We start from the raw sequence: 24,384 nt of genomic DNA on the forward strand, positions 1-24,384 counted from the left end.
CCTCCATCCCTCCATACACAAAAATTAACTCAAAATGGATCACAGCGCGAAATGTAAGTCACAAACCATAATCTTAGGAGCAAACGGGACTGAGTCTTGGCCTTAGGTTGGGCAATCCTTTTTTTTTTTTTTTTTAAAGACGCAAACGCCAGAAGTACAAGTGATAGCTTTGGTCACCATCAAAATTTAAAACTTTAGACAACTTACAGAATGGGAGAAAAAATACTTGCAAAACCATGTTTCTAATTAGAGCGTTATAGGTAAATATACAAAGAACTCTTACTCAATGACAAGATGACAACCCAATTAAGAAGTCAGCCAAGGGTTTAAATGGGCATTTCTGCACATACAAAGGTCTGCTAAACATAAGAAAGGGTCCTTCTACCACCAGGAGAAATCCAAATCAAAACCACAATGAAAGACCACAGCACACCCACTAGAATGGCTTCCTCCCCAAGAAATAAGGTATCATCAAAAAGACACATAGTAACAGGTATTGGGGAGGAACTGGGGAGGAAATGGGAACCCTCACAGAGTGCTGGGGGAAATATAAGTGGTACAGCCACTTTGGAAAAGTTTGGCATTTCCTCAAAAGGTTAAATACCAAGTTACCAGATAACCCAGCAAGTGCACCCTTAGATCTGTAGCCACAACTGAACACACGTCCACACAAAAACGTATACACCAATGTTCCCAGCTGCATTATTCATGACAGCCCAAAAAAGGAAACAAAACCCATTAAGTAGATAAACCAAATGTGGTATATTCATAAAATGCAGCATTATCCAGCCATAAGGTCTTAAGTCACACAAGAAGAAACAATCTGAGTAGACCTTTATCTATTAAAGCGATTGAATCAATAATTAATAACCTTTAAAACAGAAAATGCCACGCCCAGATGAGGTCACTGCTGAAGTTAACCAAACATTTAAGGAAGAAATTAAGCCATTTCTCTACAATCTCTTCCAGAGGATAGAAGCAGAGGGAATACTTCCGACTCATTCTAGGAGGCCAGAATTACTCTAATACCAGAAGTATTAAACCAGAAGATGACAGTACAAGAAAACTACAGACCAGTATCTCTCATGAACATAAATGCAAAAAATACTCAACAAAATATTAGCAAGTGAAATCCAACAAGGTATGAAAAAAAATTATACACCACAACTAGGTGAGATTTATTGTTCAACATCCAAAAATCAATTACTGTAATCCATTACATCAACAGCCCAAAGAAGAAAAAAATCTCATCATATTAATAGAAAGCATTTGACAAAATCCAGCCCAAATTCATAATAAAAACTCTCACTAAACCAGGAATAGAGGAGAACTTCCTGAACTTGATAAAGAAGAACCATAAAAACCCTCCATCATACTTATTGAGAAAAACTAGAGGATTTCCCACTAAGATCAGGAACAAGGCAAGGATGCCCCAGCTACCACTTGTTTTCAGTATCATACTGCTACAAGTCCTAGCTAATGGAGTAAGACAAGGGAAAGAAAGTATATTGACAGGGAAGGAAGATAGAAAGCTGCCTTTGTTCACAGACGACATTAAGAGTCTATGTAGAGGGCGCCTGGGTGGCTCAGTGTGTTAAGCCGCTGCCTTCGGCTCAGGTCATGATCTCAGGGTCCTGGGATCGAGTCCCACATAGGGCTCTCTGCTCAGCAGGGAGCCTGCTCCCCTCCCTCTCTCTCTCTGCCAGCCTCTCTACCTACCTGTGATCTTTCTCTGTCAAATAAATAAATAAAATCTTTAAAAACAAAAAAAAAAGAGTCTATGTAGAAAACCTCACACAATCAACCAAAAAAATCTCCTGGATCTGATAAGCCATTACAGCAAGGACACATTTTACAACCTTCATGTATATAAAGTCGCTCACTTTCCTACATACTAGAAATTAATCAGTTGAATTTGGAATTTAGAACACGATACTGTTTGCGTTAGCACTCCCCAAAATGAAATACTTAGGTTAAATCTAACGAAATATGCACAAGATCTATGGGATGAAAACTACAAAGCCCTGATGAAAAATCATTTCCACACTCAAGGAGAAGAAGACCTGATACTGTCAAAATGTTCATTTTTCCCAATTTGGGCTATGGATTCAATACAATTCTGCACAACATCCCAAAAGTGGATACCAAGCCTACTAATGTCAAAGTTTACATGGAGACCCAAGACACCCAGAATGGCCAGCTCAAGATGGAAGAAGAAGAACAAAGTCTGAGACTAGAATTACCCAGCTGCGAGGCTTACTATAAAGCTACAATGATCATGACAACGAGTTATCGAGTTTTCAGCAAAAGACAAGACAACCAGATCAATGGAACAGAAGAGAGCCCCATAATGGACTCCCATTAATATAGTCAAATAATCTTTCACAACAATGGAGAAAAGGATGTCTTTTCAACAAATGGTATTGGAACCAGTGGAGATGCACAGGCAAAAAAGAAAATGTAACAAATCTTACACCCTTTACAAATTAACTCAAAGTGGGAAAAAAAAAATTAACTCAAAATGAAAAAAAAAAAAATTAACTCCAAATGGATCACAGGCCTAAAGGTAACACGCAAAATTCAAAATCTCCTCGAAGATAATGTAGAAGAAATTTAGATGACCTTGAGTCTCGCAGTGAGCCCTTAGATACACCACCACCAAAGGACCAATCCACAGAAGCTGGACTTCCTAAAATTTTACATTTATGCTCTGTTTAAGACACTATAAAGAGAATGAAAAGACAAGCCACAGCCTAGGAGAAAATACTTGCAAAAGACACACCTGATAAAGGACTGTTTTCCAAAACCAGATAAAGAACTCTTAAAATGCAACATTAAGAAAACAACCCAATTTAAAAAGTGGGTCAAAAATCCTAAAAGAGGGGCGCCTGGGTGGCTCAGTGGGTTAAGCCGCTGCCTTCGGCTCAGGTCATGATCCCAGCGTCCTGGGATCGAGTCCCACATCGGGCTCTCTGCTCAGCGGGGAGCCTGCTTCCTCCTCTCTCTCTGCCTGCCTCTCTGTCTACTTGTGATTTCTGTCTGTCAAATAAATAAAAAATCTTTAAAAAAAAAAAAAAAAAAAAAAAAAAAAAAAAAAAATCCTAAAAGACATGTCACTGCAAGTTACACAGATGGCAAATAAGCAAACAAAAAGATGTCCCACGTCATGTTACTAGGGAGAGGCAAATTCAAACAAGATACCATCACACAGGTGCCTGGGTGGCTCAGTGGTTAGGCCTCTGCCTTTGGCTCAGGTCATGATATCAGGGTCCTGGGATGGAGCCCCACATCGGCTCTCTGCTCAGCGGGGAGCCTGCTTCCCCCGCCCCCGCCCCCGCACCAGCCCCGCCTGCCTCTCCGCCTACTTGTGATAAATCTCTCTGTCAAATAAATAAATAAAATCTTAAAAAAGAAAAAAAAGAATGCAAAGACGGGGCAGCCACCACATAAGACAATTACAGCAATTTCTTACAAAACCGAAAGGACTCCTACCATGTGACCCAGCAGTCACACTCCTTGGTATTTACCCAAAGGAGCTGAAAACTTACGTCCACATGCAAAAAAAACTGTATACAGATGTTTATAGCAGCTTTGGACAGATGAAGGGGTGGGGTACGAAGGACTTTTAGGCAGTGAAACTACTCTGTAGGACAGTACAATGGTGCCTACATACGTCTGCCCAAACCCAAAAATTGTACAACACCAGGAGTGAATCCTAATGTAAACTACAGATTCTGGGTGACAGTGACACGTCTGTGGCCTGCAGGTTCCTCAGTGGTAACAAGCGAAACCACTGGGAGGGAGAATGTTGATAATGGGGGAGGCTGTGCATGTGGTGGGGAGGCAGGGGGCATAGAGAAATCTCTGTATCTTCCTCTCAATTTTGCTATGAGCCTAAAACTCCCCTGGGGTGCCTGGGTGGCTCAGTCTGTTAAGCAGCTGCCTTTGGCTCACGTCATGATTCCAGGGTCCTGGGATCCAGTCCCGAATCGGGCTCCTTGCTCCGTGGGGAGCCTGCTTCTCTCTCTGCCTCCTCTGCCTTTGCCACTCTGCCTGCTTGTGTGTGCTCTCTCTCTCCCCCTCTCTTTCTCTCTCTGACAAATAAATAAATAAAATCTTAAAAAAAAAAAAAAAGGAAAAGGACCCAACTGTTAAGCTGTCTATAAGAGACTCACTTTAAATATGAAGATGAGGGGCACCTGGGTGGCTCAGTGGGTTAAAGCCACCGCCTTCGGCTCGGGTTGTGATCCCAGGGTCTTGGGATTGGGCACCGCATCAGGCTCTCCGCTCAGCAAGGAGCCTGCTTTCCTTCCTCTCTCTCTGCCTGCCTCTCTGCCTACTTGTGATCTCTGTCAAATAAATAAATAAAATCTTTTAAATAAATAAATAAATATGAAGATAAAGATAAGATGACAGTAACTGACCGGGAAAAGATATACCATGCAAATAGGAAGCCTAAGACAGGTGTAGTGACTGTTTACTACCACATAAAAGGGATTTCAAAACAAAACATACTAAGAGATAGAAAAGAACACTTTGTAATGATAAAAAGACCAATTTAACAGGAAAACAGGAAATCATAAATGTATATATGTACCTAATAACAGAGCTTCAAATACAGGAAGCAAACATCTATAAGATTAAATTACAAGGAGAAAGAAAATCCTGCAATCACAGGTGGAGGTTTTATACCCATCTGTAAGCAACTGATAACACTAGACAAAAACCAGCAAAGATTCACAAGATCTTAACACCTCCAATCACACTGCCTTGCCTGATAGAACTGAATGATTTACAGAGCACTGTATATAATGGTATCAGAATACGCATTCTTTTTTTTTTTAAGATTTTATTTATTTATTTAACAGAGAGAGAGACAATGAGAGAGGGAACACAAGCAAGGGGAGTGGGAGAGGGAGAACCAGGCTTCCGGCTGAGCGGGGAGCCTGATGCGGAACTCGATCCCAGGACTCTGGGATCATGGCCTGAGCCAAAGGCAGACGCTTAACCACTGAACCACCCAGATGCTACAGAATACACATTCTTTAAGTGCCCATGATACATTTACTATGAGATACCATATGGCCTCAATGTTTTAGTTTTAAAAGACTGAAATTACAGAGTATTTTCTCTAACCAAGATGGAATGACATTAGAAATCAGTAATACAATAACCAGGTAACCCCCACCAATATTTGGAAAATAATACTTCTAACTAATCACTGAATGAAAAGTAGAAATCACAAGTTAAGAAATGTGTTGAACTGAGAGTAATAATGAAAAAAGGACAACAGACAACATGAGAGACGCAGCAAAAGAAAGCTTCAGAGAGAACTTCGAACGTCTCCACAAGAAAACGTCCCAAGCTGATTACCTAAGCCTGCATGTTAAAAAATAGGAAGTGGTTGGAAACACACCGAAAGAGAAGGAAAGAAATAAGAAAGAGCAGAAATTGGTGAAATTGATAACTTCCAGTCATGCTGATCAAGAAACAGCAGAAACAAATTATCTGGTTTGACAATGAAAAAGGAGACATCACTACAGACCCCTCAGACTTTAAAGTGTAAAAAGGGAACTCTTTGCCAATACAGTTGAGAACCGGGATAAAACACAGAAGCCTGCAAATTCTAAGATGGCTGATGCATCCAGGGATGAGGACAGGGGCTGTGGACAGGATGCTGCTGTCTGGGTAGCCACAAGCCTAATGGGGAAGGGGTCAGACAGGTGGCATGTGACCACGGGACATCAGGGAACCAGTCAGAGGTTCTCAGCAGGGGAAGTGGTCTGGTCAAGTTTGAGCTTTAAGAGCCCTCCAGCTGCTTATGTACGAAAAATACCCAAGAGGAGTATGCAGAAGGGAAGCCAGAGCCACTGCCCAGAAGAGCCAGGCCCAAATTCCCCAGGGAACAATGGCAGGACATGGTGGGGGTGAAAGGGAGGGAGAACAAAGAGCTGAAAGAGGCAAGGTCAGGGCCTAAAGACTGTGAGGCTGCCCCAAAGATGAGGTCCCATGAGGTGGTACAGACCATAGGAATGAGCTTTTTTTTTTAGGAATGAGCTTTTGTCCTATAGCGGGCAGGACATGAAGCCAGGGGCACTGGGGGAGATCCAGGGGGTAGAACAGGCTAGCATCCTAGTGCTCATTCTCCCTGTCACAGCCCCTGCCAGAGGGCCTCACATGGACCCCGGAGGTTCAGAAAAGGGCAGGAAGGCCAGGCCAAGGACTTAACCAGGCAGAGGCCAGATGAGTGCACACCCTGAACACCCATGTTCCCCAGAACCCCATGAGGGGATACTTGGCCAGGCGAGAATGGGGGTGGGCCTAGAAGGTGGTCCCCTGTTTGTCTCAAGAAGGCTGGGGATGTAAAGAGGAAGGAAGTAGGGCCAGGACAAGGCCTAGCCTCCTGCCTGAGCCTGAGGACCAGCTGTCTCCATCTGCCCATCAGGGAAATGGGAGGGTAATCACAGCTAACAGTAACAGGGCACGTGACCACCCCCAGTGATGACCTTTTCCAGGCCCCAACCCCAAGCCTCATGCCCATCTCACCAAGTGAATTGCCTCGAATGCCCAGACTTAGCGGGCCTGTACCTCTAGTTCTAAGTATGCTTAGCCGATTCCCACCTCTCTCTCATGGGTCAGTCTAGGTATTCCCTGCCTGGAGCAGCCTCCTTGGGCTTCTACAGCCCCCCACGGTGCAGACCTGAGGCCTCTCTGCTTCCTGGAGCTACCTATCACCAGGCACCTAAAATGGGGGAGTCAGGCTATGACAGGGCAAGTCAGGGGCATAAACAGTGAAGGTCAGCCTGCATAGCTCTGGAACCCCCTCCTGAGGCAAGTACCAGTACCACTCTGCTCATATGGGGCTGGCCCACAAGGCAGGGCTCCCCCAGCCCCCAGCTCTGCCCCTACCCTTCTCCAAGCCCGTTTCCGGCCTGCAGGATGGGACAGTGGTGTCCCTGCGTGCCACCGGGTACGTACTTACCCATCAGGTTCTGCCGCTCTTCCTTCTTCCGGGCCTTCTGCTTGGCCTCCAGCTGCACCACTGATAGCGATGGCCCCACTGTGGGGCTGGGGAGGGCGCTGGCTGCAAAGCGAGCCAGCAGGCCCAGCCCACTCTCCTCCAGGCCTGGCGACAGGGCCCGCTCTCGGGCCCCCAGCCTATAGCCGCCGGCGGCCTCCTCCTCCTCCTCCAGCTCATCCTCCTCGTCCTCCTCCTCGGAGCTCTCATCTGGTGCAGAAAACAGGGGGCGAGTCAGAGCCTTGGCCTCAGCAGGTACCGCCCCCCACCGCCCCGACTCAGCCGGAGCACCAGCGAGAGGTGCACGGCTCCAGCCTAGCACCTCACTCCTCATCAGCCGGGGGTGGTTCCGATACCAGCCCACAGATCCCCCCACCCCTGCCAATGGCCCAGTGCCCCCATCAAAGCAAGCCCAAGACGCGGGCATCCCGGACAGCCCAGAGGTGGGCAGCAGCTTTGGGAATCAGAGGGTTTCTGTAAGGGGGAACACGAACATGCACCTGTGCCGTGGGGAGGGGGACAGACACACGGACAAGGACTGGAGACAGCTCTCTCCACCATCTCACGCACACACGCACACACACGCCCCGACGTACAACATGAAGGCTGAGAAAGGAGGCAGGAGAAGAGGAAAGAGGAGGCCAGGGAGGGGCGGAGAGGGGGTGGGGTGAGCGTGCCAGGGACTCAGGTGCCTGGTGGGGGTGGCGGGGCATGGGTTCTGAGGCTAGTGACAGGAGAAGGTAGAGTTCTATCTCTTCTTGAGCAGGCTCTGGGGTCCAAAGTTGACTCCCAGCGATTCCCCTGAGCTGGGGAGCCTGGGGTAAATCCTGGCCCTCTGGGAGCACTTTTGCTCATCTGTGGCATGGGCCGGCCCTCCCAAGCCATGCACCCAGCTAAGGAGAAAGCACTTTGCAGGCTGAACAAGGACCAAACAGAAACAGGACCAGCCTGTTGTACAAAAAGAAACTGCTGTCCCCAGGGCCAAGGGAGCCACAAGCTGGCTATGCCTCCTGATCTACGAGGAGCCAGGGAGGGAGGGCACGCAGGTCAGCTCTCCTCACTCTGTGCCAGGGGACTGAGGCTTGGCGTGGCCGAGCACTCAGTCAGAACTCAAACCCAGGGCTCCTTGGGTGTCTTGTCACCCAGTGTCTCCTAGAAGGGGGTGTTCCCTGCTCTCCTAGAAGGGGGTGAACCAAGCTCTCCACCAAGAACAGAGACTGCAGGGAGATTACAACCTTGCTCCTGACCTTCCCAGGGAGACAGCCTCACACCGCCAGAGTGGGCAGGTGAGGGCACTGGGGGCTAACTGCCCAGGGACACCCGCTAACTCTGCCTGGAGTGCTGGGCACGTGATGGTGGCTCTGGGGGCCACTAGCCCAGGGCAGGGCCAGGCAAGGCCAGAGGCGACTCTCTGCAGCAGATAAGGTGGCCCATACCCCCCCCCACCCCCCACTCTATCTTGGGCAGGGAATGCCTGGGCTAAGGGAATGGAGAGGGGCAGACACAGCCAGCCAACTCCATGTTCTCCTGCCACACCCCGAGCCACCTCTGCTTGCTTGGGTGCAACCAGGAGCCCCAAGTGGTGGCCCCGGGTGCACCAAGGGCGGCAGGGGGTCTGCCTACCCAACTTTCCAAGGGAGCCTGGGTCTCTGGGGTGAGGGAGGTGCACGTGAGCTGCAGGAATCCCTGAAGGGCGTTGAGAAAGGAAGGAGGCAGAGACAGAGGGTTGTTAAGAGGAAGAGGAGGATGGGGAGGAGAGGGAGAGGGAGAGGAAGTAGGGGAGGTCCGGCTCCCAGAGCAATGGATGAAGCAGGATGGAGGCCAGCGGGGCAGGCAGGCGGCAAGCAGGCAGTGCACACTTGCGATCCATCCACATTGCGGACATCACATGGTTGTCTCCGCCCCAGTGGGCCACAGCGGCAAAGCAGGCTAAGTGTAGGCAGACTTTCGGCAGCGCCTGGGTCCCCCACATCAGGCCTCCCTGGGGTCGGCCAATTTGAGCAGGGTGGCGGGCGGTGGGGGGGGGCGGTGGCTGGCTGGGGTGGGGGCACAGAATCAGACGTGTGGCCAGTTTTCCCTTCTAGAGAACACCTTCCCTGGCGGCTCAGGTGTGGAGACTCCAGAACTCTCCCCCATCCAGAAAGATTCCCCACCAGCAACGTACAGTGGGGGAGGGCTGGCTCTGGGTTTCTGGATGCCTGGAATGTCTATATTGGATACCAGTCAGCCAGCAGCAGCCCAATCCCCGCACCTTGACGTGGAAAAAGTACTTGGAAGGAAAAACCCAAAACCAGGGTTCGCTTCCCACAAAGCAAGATTGGTGGTCTCTGGAGACCCTCCCCACCTCCGGCTGCTATGAGCCTGAAAAGCCCCCACTGGCTGCTTCCCATGGTGGCTGGTCTGCTCAGGCTGGGGTATGCGGGGCAGGGGGAGCAGTGGCGGGGGTGAGGGGGTATCTCCGGACCAAGGAAGCCTTTCTGGAGCTGTCCACACCTGAGGCGAGAGAGCCTACCAAGGGCAGAGGGAGGAAAAGTCCCAACAAAGCAGCCCAAGGTAATACAGAAAAACTTTTTCTTACAAAAACCAAAACCAAAAAAACTTGGCTCGGTATGTGGGGTCGTCTGGTGTAGCTTGGTTCGGTTTGGTTTTCTAAAACCCGATCGATAAATGCCAAAGCAATCCGCTGCTGCCATAGCCGATGGGGGCAAACCCCGAGGAGGGGAGGTGCAGGGGGACACAAAGAAAAGGGTTTTGCCTACCTACGGAGCAACGAGCCAGGCTCGGACCCAAGCTCAGTGACCCGCTGCGCCGTCTGCCCTACTCCCAGCCTTCGCTTTGCGTCCAGAGTGCAGCGTGAGAGCAAATGCAAGAGACCAAAACAGACATTCAAAGCATCATGGGCAGGGATCAAGGGGGAGGGTATGGTCAAGCTGCTGGGGGGAGAGAGCAGACACTAGAAAGCCAAGCAGTCAGGTGTTTTAGTACCGGATGTCAGGAAGACCCTATTACCCAAATATCCCTGTCAAGACCTGACCAGCGTTGTGTGTGTGTGTGTGTGTGCGCGTGTGTGTCTGTGTCTGTGTACGCGTGCAGCAGGGCCCCTCGCCTCCCCTATCTGGGCTCTCTCCGCTGCCACGTCTGGCCTGCTCTGAGGGGCCTCTGGCTCCCTCTGCCCACTCTGGGCAAATGGCTCTGTGCCAAGACATCTGAAGGGGCTGCCTGCTTCTCTATGGGGTCGGGGCTGGGGTAGGAGAGCTTCAACTCACAGAAGCTGGAACTCTGGCTTTAAAGGGGAGGAGCCAAGAGGGGAGAGGAGCAGGTCAGGGAGGGAGGAAAGAGAACGGTGAACCAGCCAGACTGGTCCAGAGGCCAGGACTCGGGGCAAAGGAGGCTGACTGGTCAGTTAGTGAATTCCCCACTTCCTTGGCCCAAACTCCATTCTCTCGCAGCAGCCCAAGAGAACATGGGTCCCAAGGGCATCTGGCTCCCTGCTATGCCATTTCCTGGTCACCCAAATGGACCTGGGCAAGTCAGGATGGAGGTGCGGGCAGGGAGAAAGCAGACCAGGAACGGGAGCACAGCTGGAGTCAGGGTAGCCTCTGGTCCCAGGGCCTGAGCCAGTTCCCGTCCAGGTGGGCCCCTGCATGCCCGGGCCCCACCCCAGGGGGCACGGGGTCTAGACTCTGGGAATCCCTGAAGGGGCTCCACCCAGAAGCAAATCCCTAAACCAGGGTGAGGAAACACTTAAGAATCCCCTGGCTCCCCCACTTGTCCCTGGGACGCCAAAACCAGGATGTCCACCGGGATCACAGAACCACACCCTCTCCTCACAGGTGAGGCAGATGGGCTGGGGGTGCTGCCAGCTGACCAGGCCTGTGGGCTCAGTGGCCAGTGCTCTCTCCGAAGCCCCGGGCCCCCCGCCGCTCAACGTGGCAATGAAGCCCACGCTTTCCAATCTCACAACAAAACTCGGGGCGGCAAATGGTCTTGACCCTGCACTGCCTACACGCCCTTTAAAACAGAAATACGTGTTAGAAAACAAGTGTTTATATTTTTAAACCGCTGTTACACAGGAATAGAGCTTTAAGAAAATAAAAAAACAAACAGGCAGCTAAAAAATAAAACAAAACAAAAACAAAAGATGAAGCTGGAGGTGAGCACAGCTGACTTAAAGCCTGAGAAATGAACGCATGCCAACAGCTACCAGGGATATTTGAGTAACAGAGAAGAGTGGCAGACGGCCTCTTCCAGCTCTAGCCCTTGGGGGAGGTAGGGGTGCGGGAGGCAGGGGGAGGGGAAGGAGGAACGAATGAGGGGAGCGGCAACCTAATGGTCTAGTAAGGACACAGCAAGAGAGACAAGGCACACGGGTTTAGTTAAAAATGAACTCGGTATGTTTAATAAAGCTTGGTATTACCAAAATCGCGGTACAAACATCAAGTCACACGCCCACACGACAGAATTCCATTTACAAAATGTCCCCCCGGGAGGCCTCCGAGAGAACCCGACCCAGGCCTGCGGTCTAGGGGGGCAGAGGAGGCGAGGAGGGGGGCAGAGGGGGAGCGCGGAGGAGGGGGAGACTAAAAACAGTCCGTATAAAGGCTCAAAAAGAGCCAGGCCGTGGCGTTATCACAACGATACAGGTACAAATAAGAACAAAAATAGAAGGACTCAGGCGGATACAGCAGGCTACGCTGCCAAGAACCAAGATGGCCGCCCTTCCCGAGGCGTCCCAGGTGGGCCACCTCTGCCCGCCATCTCCTGCCATCTCCTGCTCGCTCGCTCGCTCTCTCGCGCTCTCTCTCACTCACTCTCTCTCTCGCTAGAAAACACGGAAGGTACTTTGTGTTTGGAGCTAGTAACCTTGGTCAAACGAGTCCTCCGAGGAATCGCTGAAGGAGGAACGGGCCTCGACCTCTTGAAGCAGCAAACAAAAGGGCTGCTTCCTGCCGGCGGCCGGCTTGGGTTTCAGAGTCCGGGCGGCCGCCAGGCCCCTCTTGGTCAGCTTGGAGCCTCCGGGGGGCTTGTTCTTTGCCACCATGCCACACAGGATGGAAGACGTCAGTTTGGAGCTGGACGGGCCTTGGGCAGACCACTCGTCCTTCAGGAATTCTTCGTCTTCCTCTGAGTCCGTATCTGCAGTCAAAGTAGTTTTTAATAAAGTAAGTCATGGAGCGCTGGGAGGAGACGGAGGGGCTGGCATCCCTCGTCACTCTCAGTGGCTCTGAGAACGCCCTGGCGCGCCGGGGCAGAAAGCTCCGAGTGCCTACCGGCCGTGCAACAGGCCATGTCCCACCGCCTAGACCTCTTCTCCCTGGCCTGGAACTCGACTCTGGCCTGGGAGGCTCCCGGGCCACAGGCCTCATAGAGCTCGTCCTTTCCAGACCCACCACGCAGCCACCTCTGCCAACAGCCTTTCCGGGCCCCAGGGCAGGCAAGAGCCCTACTTTCAGGAAGGCCTGAGCCAGGGCCATGGAGGTCACTAAACCCAGCCCATGGCTCCTTTTGAGGAGAGACAAGACACAAGAAAAGAAGGGCTCGGGTAAAGCTCTTCTACTCCAGAAGAGCAGTTTGCGGTGGCGTGCTGGGCGGCGCAGGCAGACTGGGGAGCAGTTACACACACACACACACACACACACACACACGCATCCCAACTCCCCGCCCAGCAGCATCGCAATGGCCACCGAACGCAGTCACACCAAGGAAACTGGCAAGTGATGTTCCAACTCAAGAATTCCTATCAAAGGGCGTCATTACCAGCACACTGCTGCTGGCTTCCCCCAAGTCTCCTGCCTTCCTGCACAGCGCGGGAAGGCCAGGGTTCCCAAGCTTTCCGGGGAGAGGATCACCCAGCTTTAGGGAAAGGGGACCATCAAGCGGGCACAGCTCTGGCCCCTTCCAACCTCAACCCAAACGTTCTCATGCCATTTTGATCCGTTTTATAAATGGGGCTGGGCTGTCCAGCAAGATCTCATTGGAAAAAACGGCTCCACAGCCAAAGACTAATCCCGTGATCTGATAAAATCCACGCTGAACACGAGGAACAGTAACGGACCAGAGCTAAGCTCTGGCAGCACCTACCATCTCCATGCCCACAAGAAACTACATGGGCACGTGCACGTGTCGGGTGCGGGAGTGAGTCAGAGGCAGAGGCAGTTTCCGTCCTCTGGCTGCCTCCGCCTATACCTACCTATGCTTTCCACTCCAACTAAGACCCCAACTCCAGGATGGCCTCAGAACTCTAGGCAGGGGTAACACAGACAAACCCCATCACGCCTGTCCATCCTTCCCAAGCCCACATCCCCAGCTGGCAACACTGAGGGTGATGATGACCGAGCTGGCTTCCCACCAGGCATGCATGTCTCCCAACCCCAACAACCCAAAGTTGAAAAACAAAGCCGTTTTCTCTCTTCCTGTATCCTGCCACCCATCTCTGTGCTAGAAAACACTCTTGGCTTCTTTGTGACTGCGCCCTCTCATCTACCTACAGAAAAGCCTACGTGAAAAATACAAACGAGGGATGCCTGAGTGGCTTAGCTGGTTAAGCGGCCGGCTCTTGATCTCAGCTCAGGTCTGGAACTCAGGGTCATGAGATCGAGCCCCACCTTGGGCTCTGCACTGGGCATGCAGCTTACTTAAACGAGGAACTCTCCTCAGAGCCCGCTACCTACTATAGCCAGCATCTAGTTGGACACAGATCTGATCGCTCTGCTGCAACTTTAACTCCCTTCTCTCACCTGGACAGTGGAATTTTCGACACCGGTGTAATAGACAAGCAATCCGAATATGGCTTTGTGCGTGCAAACATTTGCACACAGGGGACTCACTGGCTCAGAGCAAGCCAAAGACCTCGGAAACTGAGCTCATTTCTGGCCTCCAGATGTACAAGGACAGGATACTTCTTGCAGTCAAGACAGCAACTCCCCATTCCCTCCAACATTCTAAAACCCAGAGATGAAAATATCAGAGAGTCCTTCTTTCCTCCTCCTCTGGGACTATGAGTTCTGAGATGAGCTCATGGTAGCCATGGACCTAGTCGTATCATACCCATCCAAAGCTGAGGGCCACAAAAGCTATGGCAATCAAGCATGTCCTCAACACATAAGGCACAAAGGAGCTGTTTACCTCACATGTCTCTACGTCAGCCCTAGAGACCCATTAGTCCTGAGTAACCAAACATACAAATGTTAAACGAAAAAAACAAAAACAAAAACAAAAACAAAAGACACCAACAACAGCAGCAGCTTAAACTTATGCCACAGCCAGCTTTTACCAACGTGAACTCACTAGAGCTCACAACAGTCCTGTGAGGGCAACAAGAATTTAACTCCAAGTCCATAAACACTTTATTTCCTTTCCTCAAGAAAACAAACTTTAATAGCATTACAGGTGTCTACCTTCCTGCACTTCACATCCAACCACTCTTCCTATAAACCAAGAAGAGCCGATCAAAAGCCCAGATACCCACATCCAGGCAGTCCAAACAAAAAAGCCCTCCACCTGAGTCAGGTCATGGGGACTCCCGCAACAGACCCTGCTGAGGACTGGTGGGAGCTGCATGCGAAGCCCCTCCAGGCCTTTCTACAGCAGCCACTGGCTTTGTGTGCCTGGGTTCTGGGCATTTGGGGCTCCACTCACACACACACCAAGGAGCACCTACTACCCACCACCACAGGCCCATGGAAGACCAGCCATCTGCACACACAGCATCTGCCGTTTGGCGTCCCAGAGCCAGCAGAGACTGCACACAGACCCGGGAGCACCTATTATGTGTCACTGAAGGCTGTGAAGGGCCAGCCATCTGCCTGTGCACACGCCCGCGCACACACACACACACACCCTACACACCTACTACACACCACTGAAGGCTGTGAAGAGCCAGCCTTCTGCTCAGGCACACACTCACACACACACACACACACACACTCACACCCAGGCGCACCTACTATGCGCTACCTAAGGCCATGAAGGGCCAGCCATCTGCCAGCGCGCACGCACACGCGCGGACACAGAGCACCTACTACGCGCCACTGAAGGTTGTGAAGGGCCAGCCATCTGCCCGCGCGCACGCACACCCAGGCGCACCTACTATCCACCACCGAAGGCCGTGAAAGGCCAACCATTGCGCAGGCGCGCACGCACACCCAGGAGCACCTACTACACGCCACAGGAGGAGGCCTCAGGCCCAAGTCTGGGGACCCCGGCTCAGGAAAGCCGCCTTCCCGAGGGCCCAGGGAAGGAGCTCCCATGCAGCAGGCTCCAGCCAGTGAGACGACAGCCCCCCTCAGTCCAGCAACAGTTGCGCTTCCCAGTGCCTCCCGGTTCTACGCTCCCCACCCGGGCGGTCCACCCCCGGGGCACAACGTAGGGCAGCCACCTGGAGTGCTGTGGGAAACACAGACGCAAACACGGCCGCACAGCCCTCAGTGCGCTGCCCAGCACCGCCCGGCACGGCGTGCGCTCTGCGAACAGACGCTGTTCCTCCGAACGCCCCACCAGGGGACTGAGAGCCGCCTGTGGGCGGAGGACGCAGGCTCCGCTCTACGGTCGTCGTCGCAAACGGCCGCTCGAGGCTGAGCAGCCGCTGACTCTGTTGCGCAAAGGCCTCCGCACCGACTCTTCTCTGTCAAAGGCGCGAAGGACCTCCACAAGCCGGCGGACTTCCCCTCCCACCCACCAATCACAGGCACTTCCGCTTTCCATACCCTCCGCCCCCCCACACCCCACCACACTTCCGGCCTAAAGCCCGCGCAGAAGCAGGAGAGACCTTGGAGCGCCCCTGAGAGAGAGGAGACTGAGGAGAGAGGAAGCGGCCCGGGGCGGCGCGGCGTCTGCTACTTACTGTAGGAGTAGCTGCTCACTTCTGAGGCGAACGGGGAGTGGGCCGACTTGGGCTGGCCTCTGGCCTTGAAGCCCACCTCCATCTTCCTGGCTTTGGCGGCCCTTTTGTGTTTACCTTCTCTGGAGGCTTTGAGGGACAGACTGAGGCCTTTGGCCAGCGCCTTCCTGTCCTTGCCCAGCAGGCTGTCGTAGGGCGTCAAGTACCTGCCGCAGCCCCCGCTCGCTTTGGACTTGCCCCCAGAGCTGTCCGAGAACTTGAAGGGCGACTTGAGCTTGTCCTGCTTCGTGAGCGACAGGGCCTTGTCCAGCTTGCTGGCCAGCTGCTCCTGGTCACTGGCCATCTTTTTCTTTTTAATCTTCAGCTGTAGAGGGAAGTCACGGGTTAAGATGTTTGGCGAAAGGACGAGAGTGGGCTTCAGCGCACGGGCTCTGATGAAGCGGGGCTCCGGGCCCTTCTCCCTGCCTCCGTGGCCTCCAGCAAGTTGCTCAACCCCTCTGAGCCTCTGTTCTCCCCGATCCGGAAAATGGGGAGAATTACAGGCAGGCCTCTTGGGGTTGTCGTGAAAGTGACCTGAGATGAGGCCCGTGAAGCTCTTATCACAGTGCTGTTACCCTGGGTGCAGCGATTGCTAATGCTGGCACTGCCACTGGCTCTCCCCGGCGCTCTCATGCCTCCTAGGGAAGCCCTTCAAGCAAGCGGCCCTGCTGATACTCCAGGAGGCGGGGGAGGAGGAGGCATGCAACCAAGACAGAAACCTCCAATCCTAGCACGGTTCATCCATTTAACTTGACCACCTGAAGCAGCCCAGGAAGACTACAGCACATCCTAAACTGGCCCATCCAAGTGAATAGGCGGGAGCTGCCAAGAGAATGCCTCGGGTGTGCCTCGGATGCCCGAAGCAGTCAACAGCAGATTCGAGTTCTCAGATTAAATTCCTGGTTGCCATGTCTGCTGTAGTTGTTTGCTATCAAAAGGAAATGTGCAGTTACAAAGCCATTAACGCCCCTCGTTTGAACACTTTAGCTGTCTTTTCTTTAATCGGTTAACGTATCATACGGGTGAGAAAGGAGGGATAGGGTCATTTGAACAGCCAAGAAGCATCCCTCACGATTTGCAAATAAAGGATCCTGACATACAGACTGGTTCTGTTAACTCCTCCTGGATCCAGTCTCCCTTATGTATTTCCCTCTGATGGCCAAATCAACGAAAAGAGTTCCCTTCTACGGAGCTTTATGAAGAGGGATGACAAGGTACATTAGTATTTAGAGACACGGGCCTTAAGTGGACGATTTCAATGCTCTGCAGAAATAAGAAAAATCAAGGAGTTGGCTCTCACCCCATTACCCCTGGAGAGTTCACGAGGAAATTACAATGGCATCAAGCCCTTGTTTCTCAGAACTACGGAATGGTGAAGCTGCTCATTAGACAGTTACACTGTTAAACAACAGTAATTGCATTATTTGGTTAAGAACTTGCAGCCTCTCTCCGTGGCTTCAGCAAAGGGTCATGGAGCACACACAGGGGGTGTGGCTTTCAGTCCCAGCTCTACCTGAAGCTGTGCTACTTCTAAGTTTCTGACTTCCTCTGGGCCTTGATCCATGCCCCACCCCACCCCCCAGCCCAATAAAACTGGAGGACAGTCCCTCTGGCACTAAAGCAATTATTTCTACAGTTTCTGTGCAGGACTAGGATGATCAACAGACCTGTAGAGGGAGTGTGAACTCTGGCACACCTTCCAGACCTTCTACCCTAGGATGGCAGCTTACTGACCTGACTCATGAAATCTGATGAGGATTCGTGTTCGTCCCAAGGCTGGCTCCTGCCCCTCGCTTTCCCCGTGGCAACAAGGCCATCATGTTCCTCCTCAGGTCCCTTGTGCCTCTTCCTCATGCCTGCTCCAAGCTCGTACTCCTCCGACGTCAGCAGAGGCTTGCTGCTCAGCCTGAAACCCAGATGCACAGCTGGTCAACACCCTGGCCAGCAAAGACTCAAGGGGTGGGGGTGGGGGTGGGGTCCGCCCTCACGGCCCTGAAGGCTGGACTCCGGATGTCGAAGCACAGACAGTGATGGCAGAGTGACGAATCTGGGGAAACAGATCCTGCAAAGCTATGGTGCTGGGATTCTATTTGTGAATGGGGCAGAATGAGTTTAATAGGAAAGAAGAAACACTTCTCCACGGCAGTATCCTCTGCTGGCCTCTTTCTCGCTCGTGCTTCTTCATACATACACTCACTCACACACACATGCACACCCCTTATCAAAACATGCCAAGAACAAGGATCAGAAATGTCAAAGAACTCCCAGAACGGGAGGGGGATTAAGGGTCTCCAGCTGGTCTCCTGCACCCCTGGGATTAACGCAGTCAAGAATACAGTCCCAGGTTGAAGGCTTCTCTTACCTACTTTAAGCTAAACCTTCACAAGTAATAAAAGCAACTAATATTTACTTGGTGCTTACTATGTGCTTTTTCCCAGGCCAGGGCTTTATATTCCAACCACAACAATGTTCTACATGCTGGTTTCTTTACACAGGGGGAAACAGGCTCCAAAAAGCTAGCACACAGCCCAAGGTCACAATAAACACTGGATGCAGGTGTGACGCAAAAGCAGGAAAGCGTGCCCATCTCAGGGGGCCGTGCTCCGACGCAGGGGCTGCCTGCTGGCGACCCCAACCTCTGCTGTCTTCAGGAACTGCTTCCCTACCCTCCTTTGGCCAGCTGTAGGGAATTTCTTCCGGTCTTCATCCTCTCCTCCAACAGGAACATCCGAGAAGGATAAATGCAATTCATGGGGGCCCTTGGGGAGGCCTATGGCCAACCCACTGCCTCTCCTGTGCCTTCGGAAGCCACCCTGCGGCCCCCTCTGCTTCCTCAAGCCAAGCACCAGGCTGCCTAGTGTCTGCCCTGCCCCAATAACCCAGGCCGAGGTGCATTCCAACCCCGCTGCTCTGATGGGCCTCATTCAGCTCATGCTACTCCCGACACCCAGAAGATCGGAACATCACCCCCTAGCCCAGCCCAGAGGAAGAGCTCTCATTCCAGCCACCATTCAAGAAAACCTCCAGAGGTGCCACACGCAGTTTCTGCTACCACTCAAGGAACACACAAAGGAGCACCCGTGGGTCACAGGCTCAGGTGCAACAAGCCAACGGGTCAGGCCAGGAGGACAGGAATAACACTGTCAGTCACACAGGGAACCAAGTGACAGCACAAGTCAGAGCCCGTCCTGGCGGGGCTGAAAGTTCAGCGAATCCCTCCGTAGGGAGGAGGTACGTGGAGAAGGGCAGGAATTCGTCCCTAACCCTGAAGGAAGCAGGTGTGGCAGGAAGGTGGGGGAAGGGCTTGGCTGACAGCACGGACACCTCTCTCCCTGGGCTCATCTGCCATTCACTGCTGGGGGGATGAGTCTGCCTGTCCGTTCGCCACTCGCCTGGCTCACCCTCCTGGCCCGGGCAGCGCACACTGTGCTCCCTGAGAGCTACCAACCAGGCGGGTCAGAGTCTGAGGGACTCGAGGTCCCCGGTGCCCAGACGCAGGCCCTATGCGGGCCTGTGCTCCTCCCCTCCGAGCTCTATGCCAGTTCCCGACCCACCGAGGGGCCAGCCTTACTTTCCGCTACTGTTGCGGCTCTTCCCTCTCTTGCGGGGGGGCGACAGGGCGCTCAGGGCGTGGGTCCGTTTCCTCGGCCTGCCAGGGCCTCTGCGTGCCAAGCTTCTATGGGGTTCCTCGCGCCTGTCCCTTAAAAAGAATCACACGCTTGGCTGTGAACCTGGGGGGTAGAGGGGGCGCGGAGGAGGACACACGATACGCACACGTCACTCAGGTCCACACACACCTCTAATGGCCTACCACAGCCAACCTACTGAGCACCAACGCCTATGAGAGCCCAAGCAGGCCTCCGCCTGCTGCGGCCTTGTCACCGGGCCGGCCGGGGCCGCGGGATGCGGCTGGGGGCACACTCACTCGGGGTCACGGCGTCTCTGCAGCTTCACCAGCTCTCGCTGCTTCTCCTTGTACCGCCGCTGGACCTCGGCCAGCCGCATCCGGAAGTCCAGCTCCATGGCGTCCATGCTTTCCAAGGACGACTTCATGGCATACATCTGCGGGGAGAGCGGGGTGAGAACACCGACACCCACCAGCTCCTACCACCCGCAGGAGTGGCGAGGCTTGATGGTGACGGGGCCCTAGCTCGAACCCCGTCTCTGCCACTTATTAGCCAAGGCCGTAGGCAGAACGCAGAATAGGGATCAAAACCCAAGTCCAAAGGACTGAGCAAGGGCTGTGTGGCCCCGGACAGCTGCTTAAGCAGCATGGCCTGTCGCGTTACCCATCATTTATAGATGGAGGCTCAGAAACATGAGGTGCTTGCCCAGGGCCCACAGGCAGCGAGGGGCACAGCCAGGGCTGCTCTTCCCAACCCATCAGGCAGTCGCCCATTGTCCCACGGATAAACTGAGACCCAGAAACGGGAAAGAGTTCGCCCAGGACTGCACAGCAAGTCAGTGGCAGAAGCTGGTCTCAGATCAGGCCCTTCCAACTCCAAAGCCAGCCATGTCCCCAGCAAGATGGCATCTCTGTGGGATCCACCCCAGAGCCCACAGGCAGCCAAAAACACTCCGGGACACCTCACCCGTTCCTCCTTCTTCTGCATCCAGCTGTACTTCTTGTTGGGGTTCAGCTCCCGCGGAAGCCGCAGGTTCTTAAGTGGGTCCACGAAGGGGCTGTCCAACACCTCCTTCAGCATGTGGCTGCTGGCTGCCAGCAGGCTCTCCAGCGAGGGCCGCACCGCTGGGCCCCGCTCTGCACCTGCACATTGGGAGGCAGGTGAGCCCATGCGTCTATGCCTGCCCTTGGAGGAGGATTCTAGGCGTTGCCTGGGGGCAGGAATCCTGGACTCAGCAGCCAGCCCGACCCCAAAGAGGGAGGAGAATGAGGCCCAGGACCAGCTCAGGGCTTGCCTAAGGCCACATGGTGGCCCCAAAGATGCTGACTACACCGCAGCCTTTCCAAGAAGCAAGAAATGGTGCATGGTGCTAAATGAGAACGAGCGAGAGCTGGGGAGCACACAGCATGACCCCGTTCCAAATGTCCACTGCTACACAAAGTCGTCGTACTTTCTGGAGTGTGCCTCTTTCCGCTTATCTGCCCTTTACATTTTCCATGAGGAATATGCACGCTTTTCACTTCCAGAAAAACAGGAGCCCAAGTTAAGTTTTATAAACTGTAAAGCTAATATGAGAACACAAGAAACACAAACCTGGCAGAAAGGGGTGAAGAAAGAACATCTTCCCCTCCCCAAGAGAGGTGCCCCTGCCACCAGAAGTGCCGAAGGAGACATTCTGGTAGAAGACCCCAGAAACATGTGCCCGTATTTGAACACAAGCAATGTCCATGGGCATCCTTTATAAACACGGAAGAACACCTCACCTCTCTACGCAGCATGGCAAAACGAATGTCTACCACATGTTATGAGCCTGAAATTTACAACACTGACACCTCTGCAGATCAAAGACACCATAATAACAGCAACTTTACATGGCCAGACCCAGTAACAGGTGCCTAAAATTCTCTGGCACTGCGGAGATTTAATCAATCTAAATAACTAACTCTTTACTAATAGGACATTTTAGTCATTTCTAAATTTTTTTTTTTTGGTAGTGGGTGGATAGGCACACAGTCAGGACATGCATGTTCTAGGAGAATTCCCACCTGTGTGAGTAACATAATCGAGGTACGTACATTTCTCTGACAAATATTCCAGCCACCTCCAGAAAGGGCGCACCAACCCAGCATCTCAGCAGTGGCTCATGGGAGGTCATCTCCCCTCCAGTCTTTCCCAAAGTTAAATAAGTTTTCTTTCTTTTCTTTTCTTTTTTTTTTTAAACTGGTGTTTTCTCAGTGATCTAACGTGTGATCGGGTTTTGTGAGTGTACCTGAGGTGCTAGTTTTTCACGTGCACCAAAGAAAAAAGTATATTCTTTACTACCGATGCGTATAGCTCCATAAAATCAACATCAGTGACTTTTCTCGCGTGGCTCAGGGCTTCTCGACCTTGGCGCCATCCAAGTTGGCTCAGCTCCTCCTCGGCCCCCCCACCCCAAAGTTGTGGCTGTCCTGGGCATGCGCTACAGTTGCTGCAGTGGCATCTCCTGCCTTTGCCCACTAGATGTCAGCAGTACTCCCCCGAGCAGTGACAACAAGGAGTGTCACCACCAACTAAGAGCCGCGGGTTCTGCTCTTCCATATCCTTGCAGAAACTGAGGAAGCAACCCAGTGAACCCCGTCAGCTCACAATGGGGGCTGGTGCGGGGCTCACAAGGTCCTCCAAGCCATCAGAGTCAGCTGCTGGGTAAGGCAGGAGAGGGCCACCCCGTTACAGAGGAGGGGACCAAGGTGCACCTTTGTCTCCTCCTTCGCCCTCCAAACCAGTCCTGCTGGGGCTCTCACGACTGACAGCCCAGGGAAGCCGGGATGACCCTAGGCCAGCTGCTACGGGATGAACGGTGTCCCCTGCCAAATCCACACGCCGAAGTCCTGACCCCAGGACCTCAGAAAGTGACCTTATTTTGAGAACCTCTAAAGAGGAAATCAAGCTAAAGTCAAATTATTAGAGGAACCCTAATCCAGGAGGACTGTGTCCCTAAGGGAAAGGGAACTCTGGACACAGGCACAAAGGGGCAACCAGGCGAGGACACAGGAGAGACCTCCACAGGACCCAGCCCTGCTTGCCCCAGGTCTAGAACTTCGCCCCCTCACCCAACTAGGAGACAACACGTTTCTGATCTCTGAGTCCCACAGTCTGTGGTGTCTGTGACAGCAGCCCCAGCTAACCAACACACCAGCCTTGTGGAGGTACCAGCACGGATGTGACCCATGGGCCATGGGGAAGCTCTAAGTGCCACCTGGGGCCTTTTGTGGAGGACTGATGCTCTGTATCCTGTCAGCAGAGAGAAAAGGGCTACCAGAACCTTCAGCACACACAACCCCTACACACCAGCACCTCCCAAGTGCACTAGCCAGCCCAGGGCCACAGATCCAGCCCAGGGCCACCCAGCCAGCCCTGGACCACACCTCCTCAGCAGAAACCACCTGCAGGTCACAAAGTCTCCCCCCGCCAATCCCCAACTCCCCACCTCCTGAAAAGTGCTCTTCCACAGGTCAGGCCAGGAACCTTGGACTTGCTCTTACACCCACCCAGAGTCTGGCAAAAGCCCACTGGCTGCACCTTAACTTCCACTCAGAATCCTCCTGCTCCACGCCTCCACCTGCCCCACCCCACCCCCAGGGCCTGGAGCCTCCTCCTGGGTCTCCCTGCATCCACCCCTGTCTCAGCATCAATTATGCACACAGCCCCCAAATGACCCTACTGAAATCTGATCCTATCACTGGAACTGCAAACCCTCTTCCAGGAGGGCCCGGGGACCCCATTCCCCTGCCCAACCCGCCAAGCTCCTTGTGGCCACCACTTTCCTCCTTCCACTCCACTCTACTCCCAGCCTCCTGGCTCCGGTTCCAATGTGCCACACACAGAGCCACACCCACCATTCACCTCAGGGCCTTTGCACCTACTGTTCTGTCAGCCTGGAATGTTTCCCCCAGAAGAGTTCCTCCCTGACCTTCCTCAGGTCATTTCAATCAAGAAGAGGATCCCTGGCCTTCTCGCCTCCACCGTGTCCCCTTCCCACTGTGTCCACCTATAACTGCCTGTCACCACCCAACAGTGCCAAGGGCTGCACATGGACAGCCTTGTCTAAAAACCGTGCCGGCACACAGTTAAATGAGGCAGGGGCGGGCAAAGGAGCAACGGTGGGCAGCAGTCCCCATGCCCCATGGGCAACCCATCTTCAGCCCCTCCTTCCCAACTGGGCCCTCTGCAGCCCCCACTGAAAACCCAGCACCTGCTGGCAGGACTCCAAGAGGATTTTCATTTTCTTCTGAAAAATAATTTTTTGTATGGAAATTTATTTATTTATTTAAACGAGAGAAAAGAAGTCATGAACTTTTCGACAACAAGAACCCAACAACAGGGGCACCTGGGTGGCTCAGTGGGTTAAAGCCTCTGCTTTCGGCTCAGGTCATGATCCCCGAGTCCTGGGATTGAGCCCCGTGGAGCCTGCTTCCTCCTCTCTCTGCCTGCCTCTCTGCCTACTTGTGCTCTTTGTCTGTCGAATAAATAAATAAAATCTTTAAAAAAAAAAAAAAAAAAGAAGAAGAACCAAACAACAGACCCCTGTGGGGGAGTGGGCGGCACCCGTCCAGGCTTCCAGGGGGCCACAGGACCATGGCAATGAACAGGCCTTGAAAATGTGGCCTTGGTTCTGACCTAGCCATTTTCCCGGGGAACAGACCCCCAGGAAAATCAGAGGGACGGCCAAGGATTTTTCTTCAGGCATAACCATCATATTACGTACAACAGCAAAACAAAACAAAACAAAACAGAGGGCAGTACCATCTAGGACTAAGTTACTGAAGGTTGGGCCCTCCACGAGCTAGAAAACTTGACTGTCCCTAAAAAAAATTGTCAAG

The 24,384-nt window shown here is 52.9% G+C and overlaps 1 protein-coding gene across 7 annotated transcripts in view; it reads right to left on the bottom strand.

Moving 5' to 3' along the window:
• The window catches only part of TNRC18 (trinucleotide repeat containing 18), an 82,921-nt gene that overhangs the window by 17,028 nt on the left and 41,509 nt on the right, over nucleotides 1–24,384 (bottom strand). For 6 of the 7 annotated variants that reach the window (XM_059414355.1, XM_059414354.1, XM_059414349.1 and 3 more), the window contains 7 exons: nucleotides 20,489–20,664; nucleotides 19,822–19,958; nucleotides 19,468–19,596; nucleotides 17,631–17,802; nucleotides 15,861–16,221; nucleotides 11,882–12,154; nucleotides 6,983–7,228 (listed from right to left, as the gene is read on the bottom strand). In XM_059414355.1, coding sequence (XP_059270338.1) covers nucleotides 6,983–7,228; nucleotides 11,882–12,154; nucleotides 15,861–16,221; nucleotides 17,631–17,802; nucleotides 19,468–19,596; nucleotides 19,822–19,958; nucleotides 20,489–20,664 — 1,494 coding nt within the window. The remainder of the gene's footprint in view (nucleotides 1–6,982; nucleotides 7,229–11,881; nucleotides 12,155–15,860; nucleotides 16,222–17,630; nucleotides 17,803–19,467; nucleotides 19,597–19,821; nucleotides 19,959–20,488; nucleotides 20,665–24,384) is intronic. The other variant, XM_059414351.1, reaches the window with a different exon arrangement.

This window comes from Mustela nigripes, chromosome 11 (assembly GCF_022355385.1).
Source record: "Mustela nigripes isolate SB6536 chromosome 11, MUSNIG.SB6536, whole genome shotgun sequence".
NCBI lineage: Eukaryota > Metazoa > Chordata > Mammalia > Carnivora > Mustelidae > Mustela > Mustela nigripes.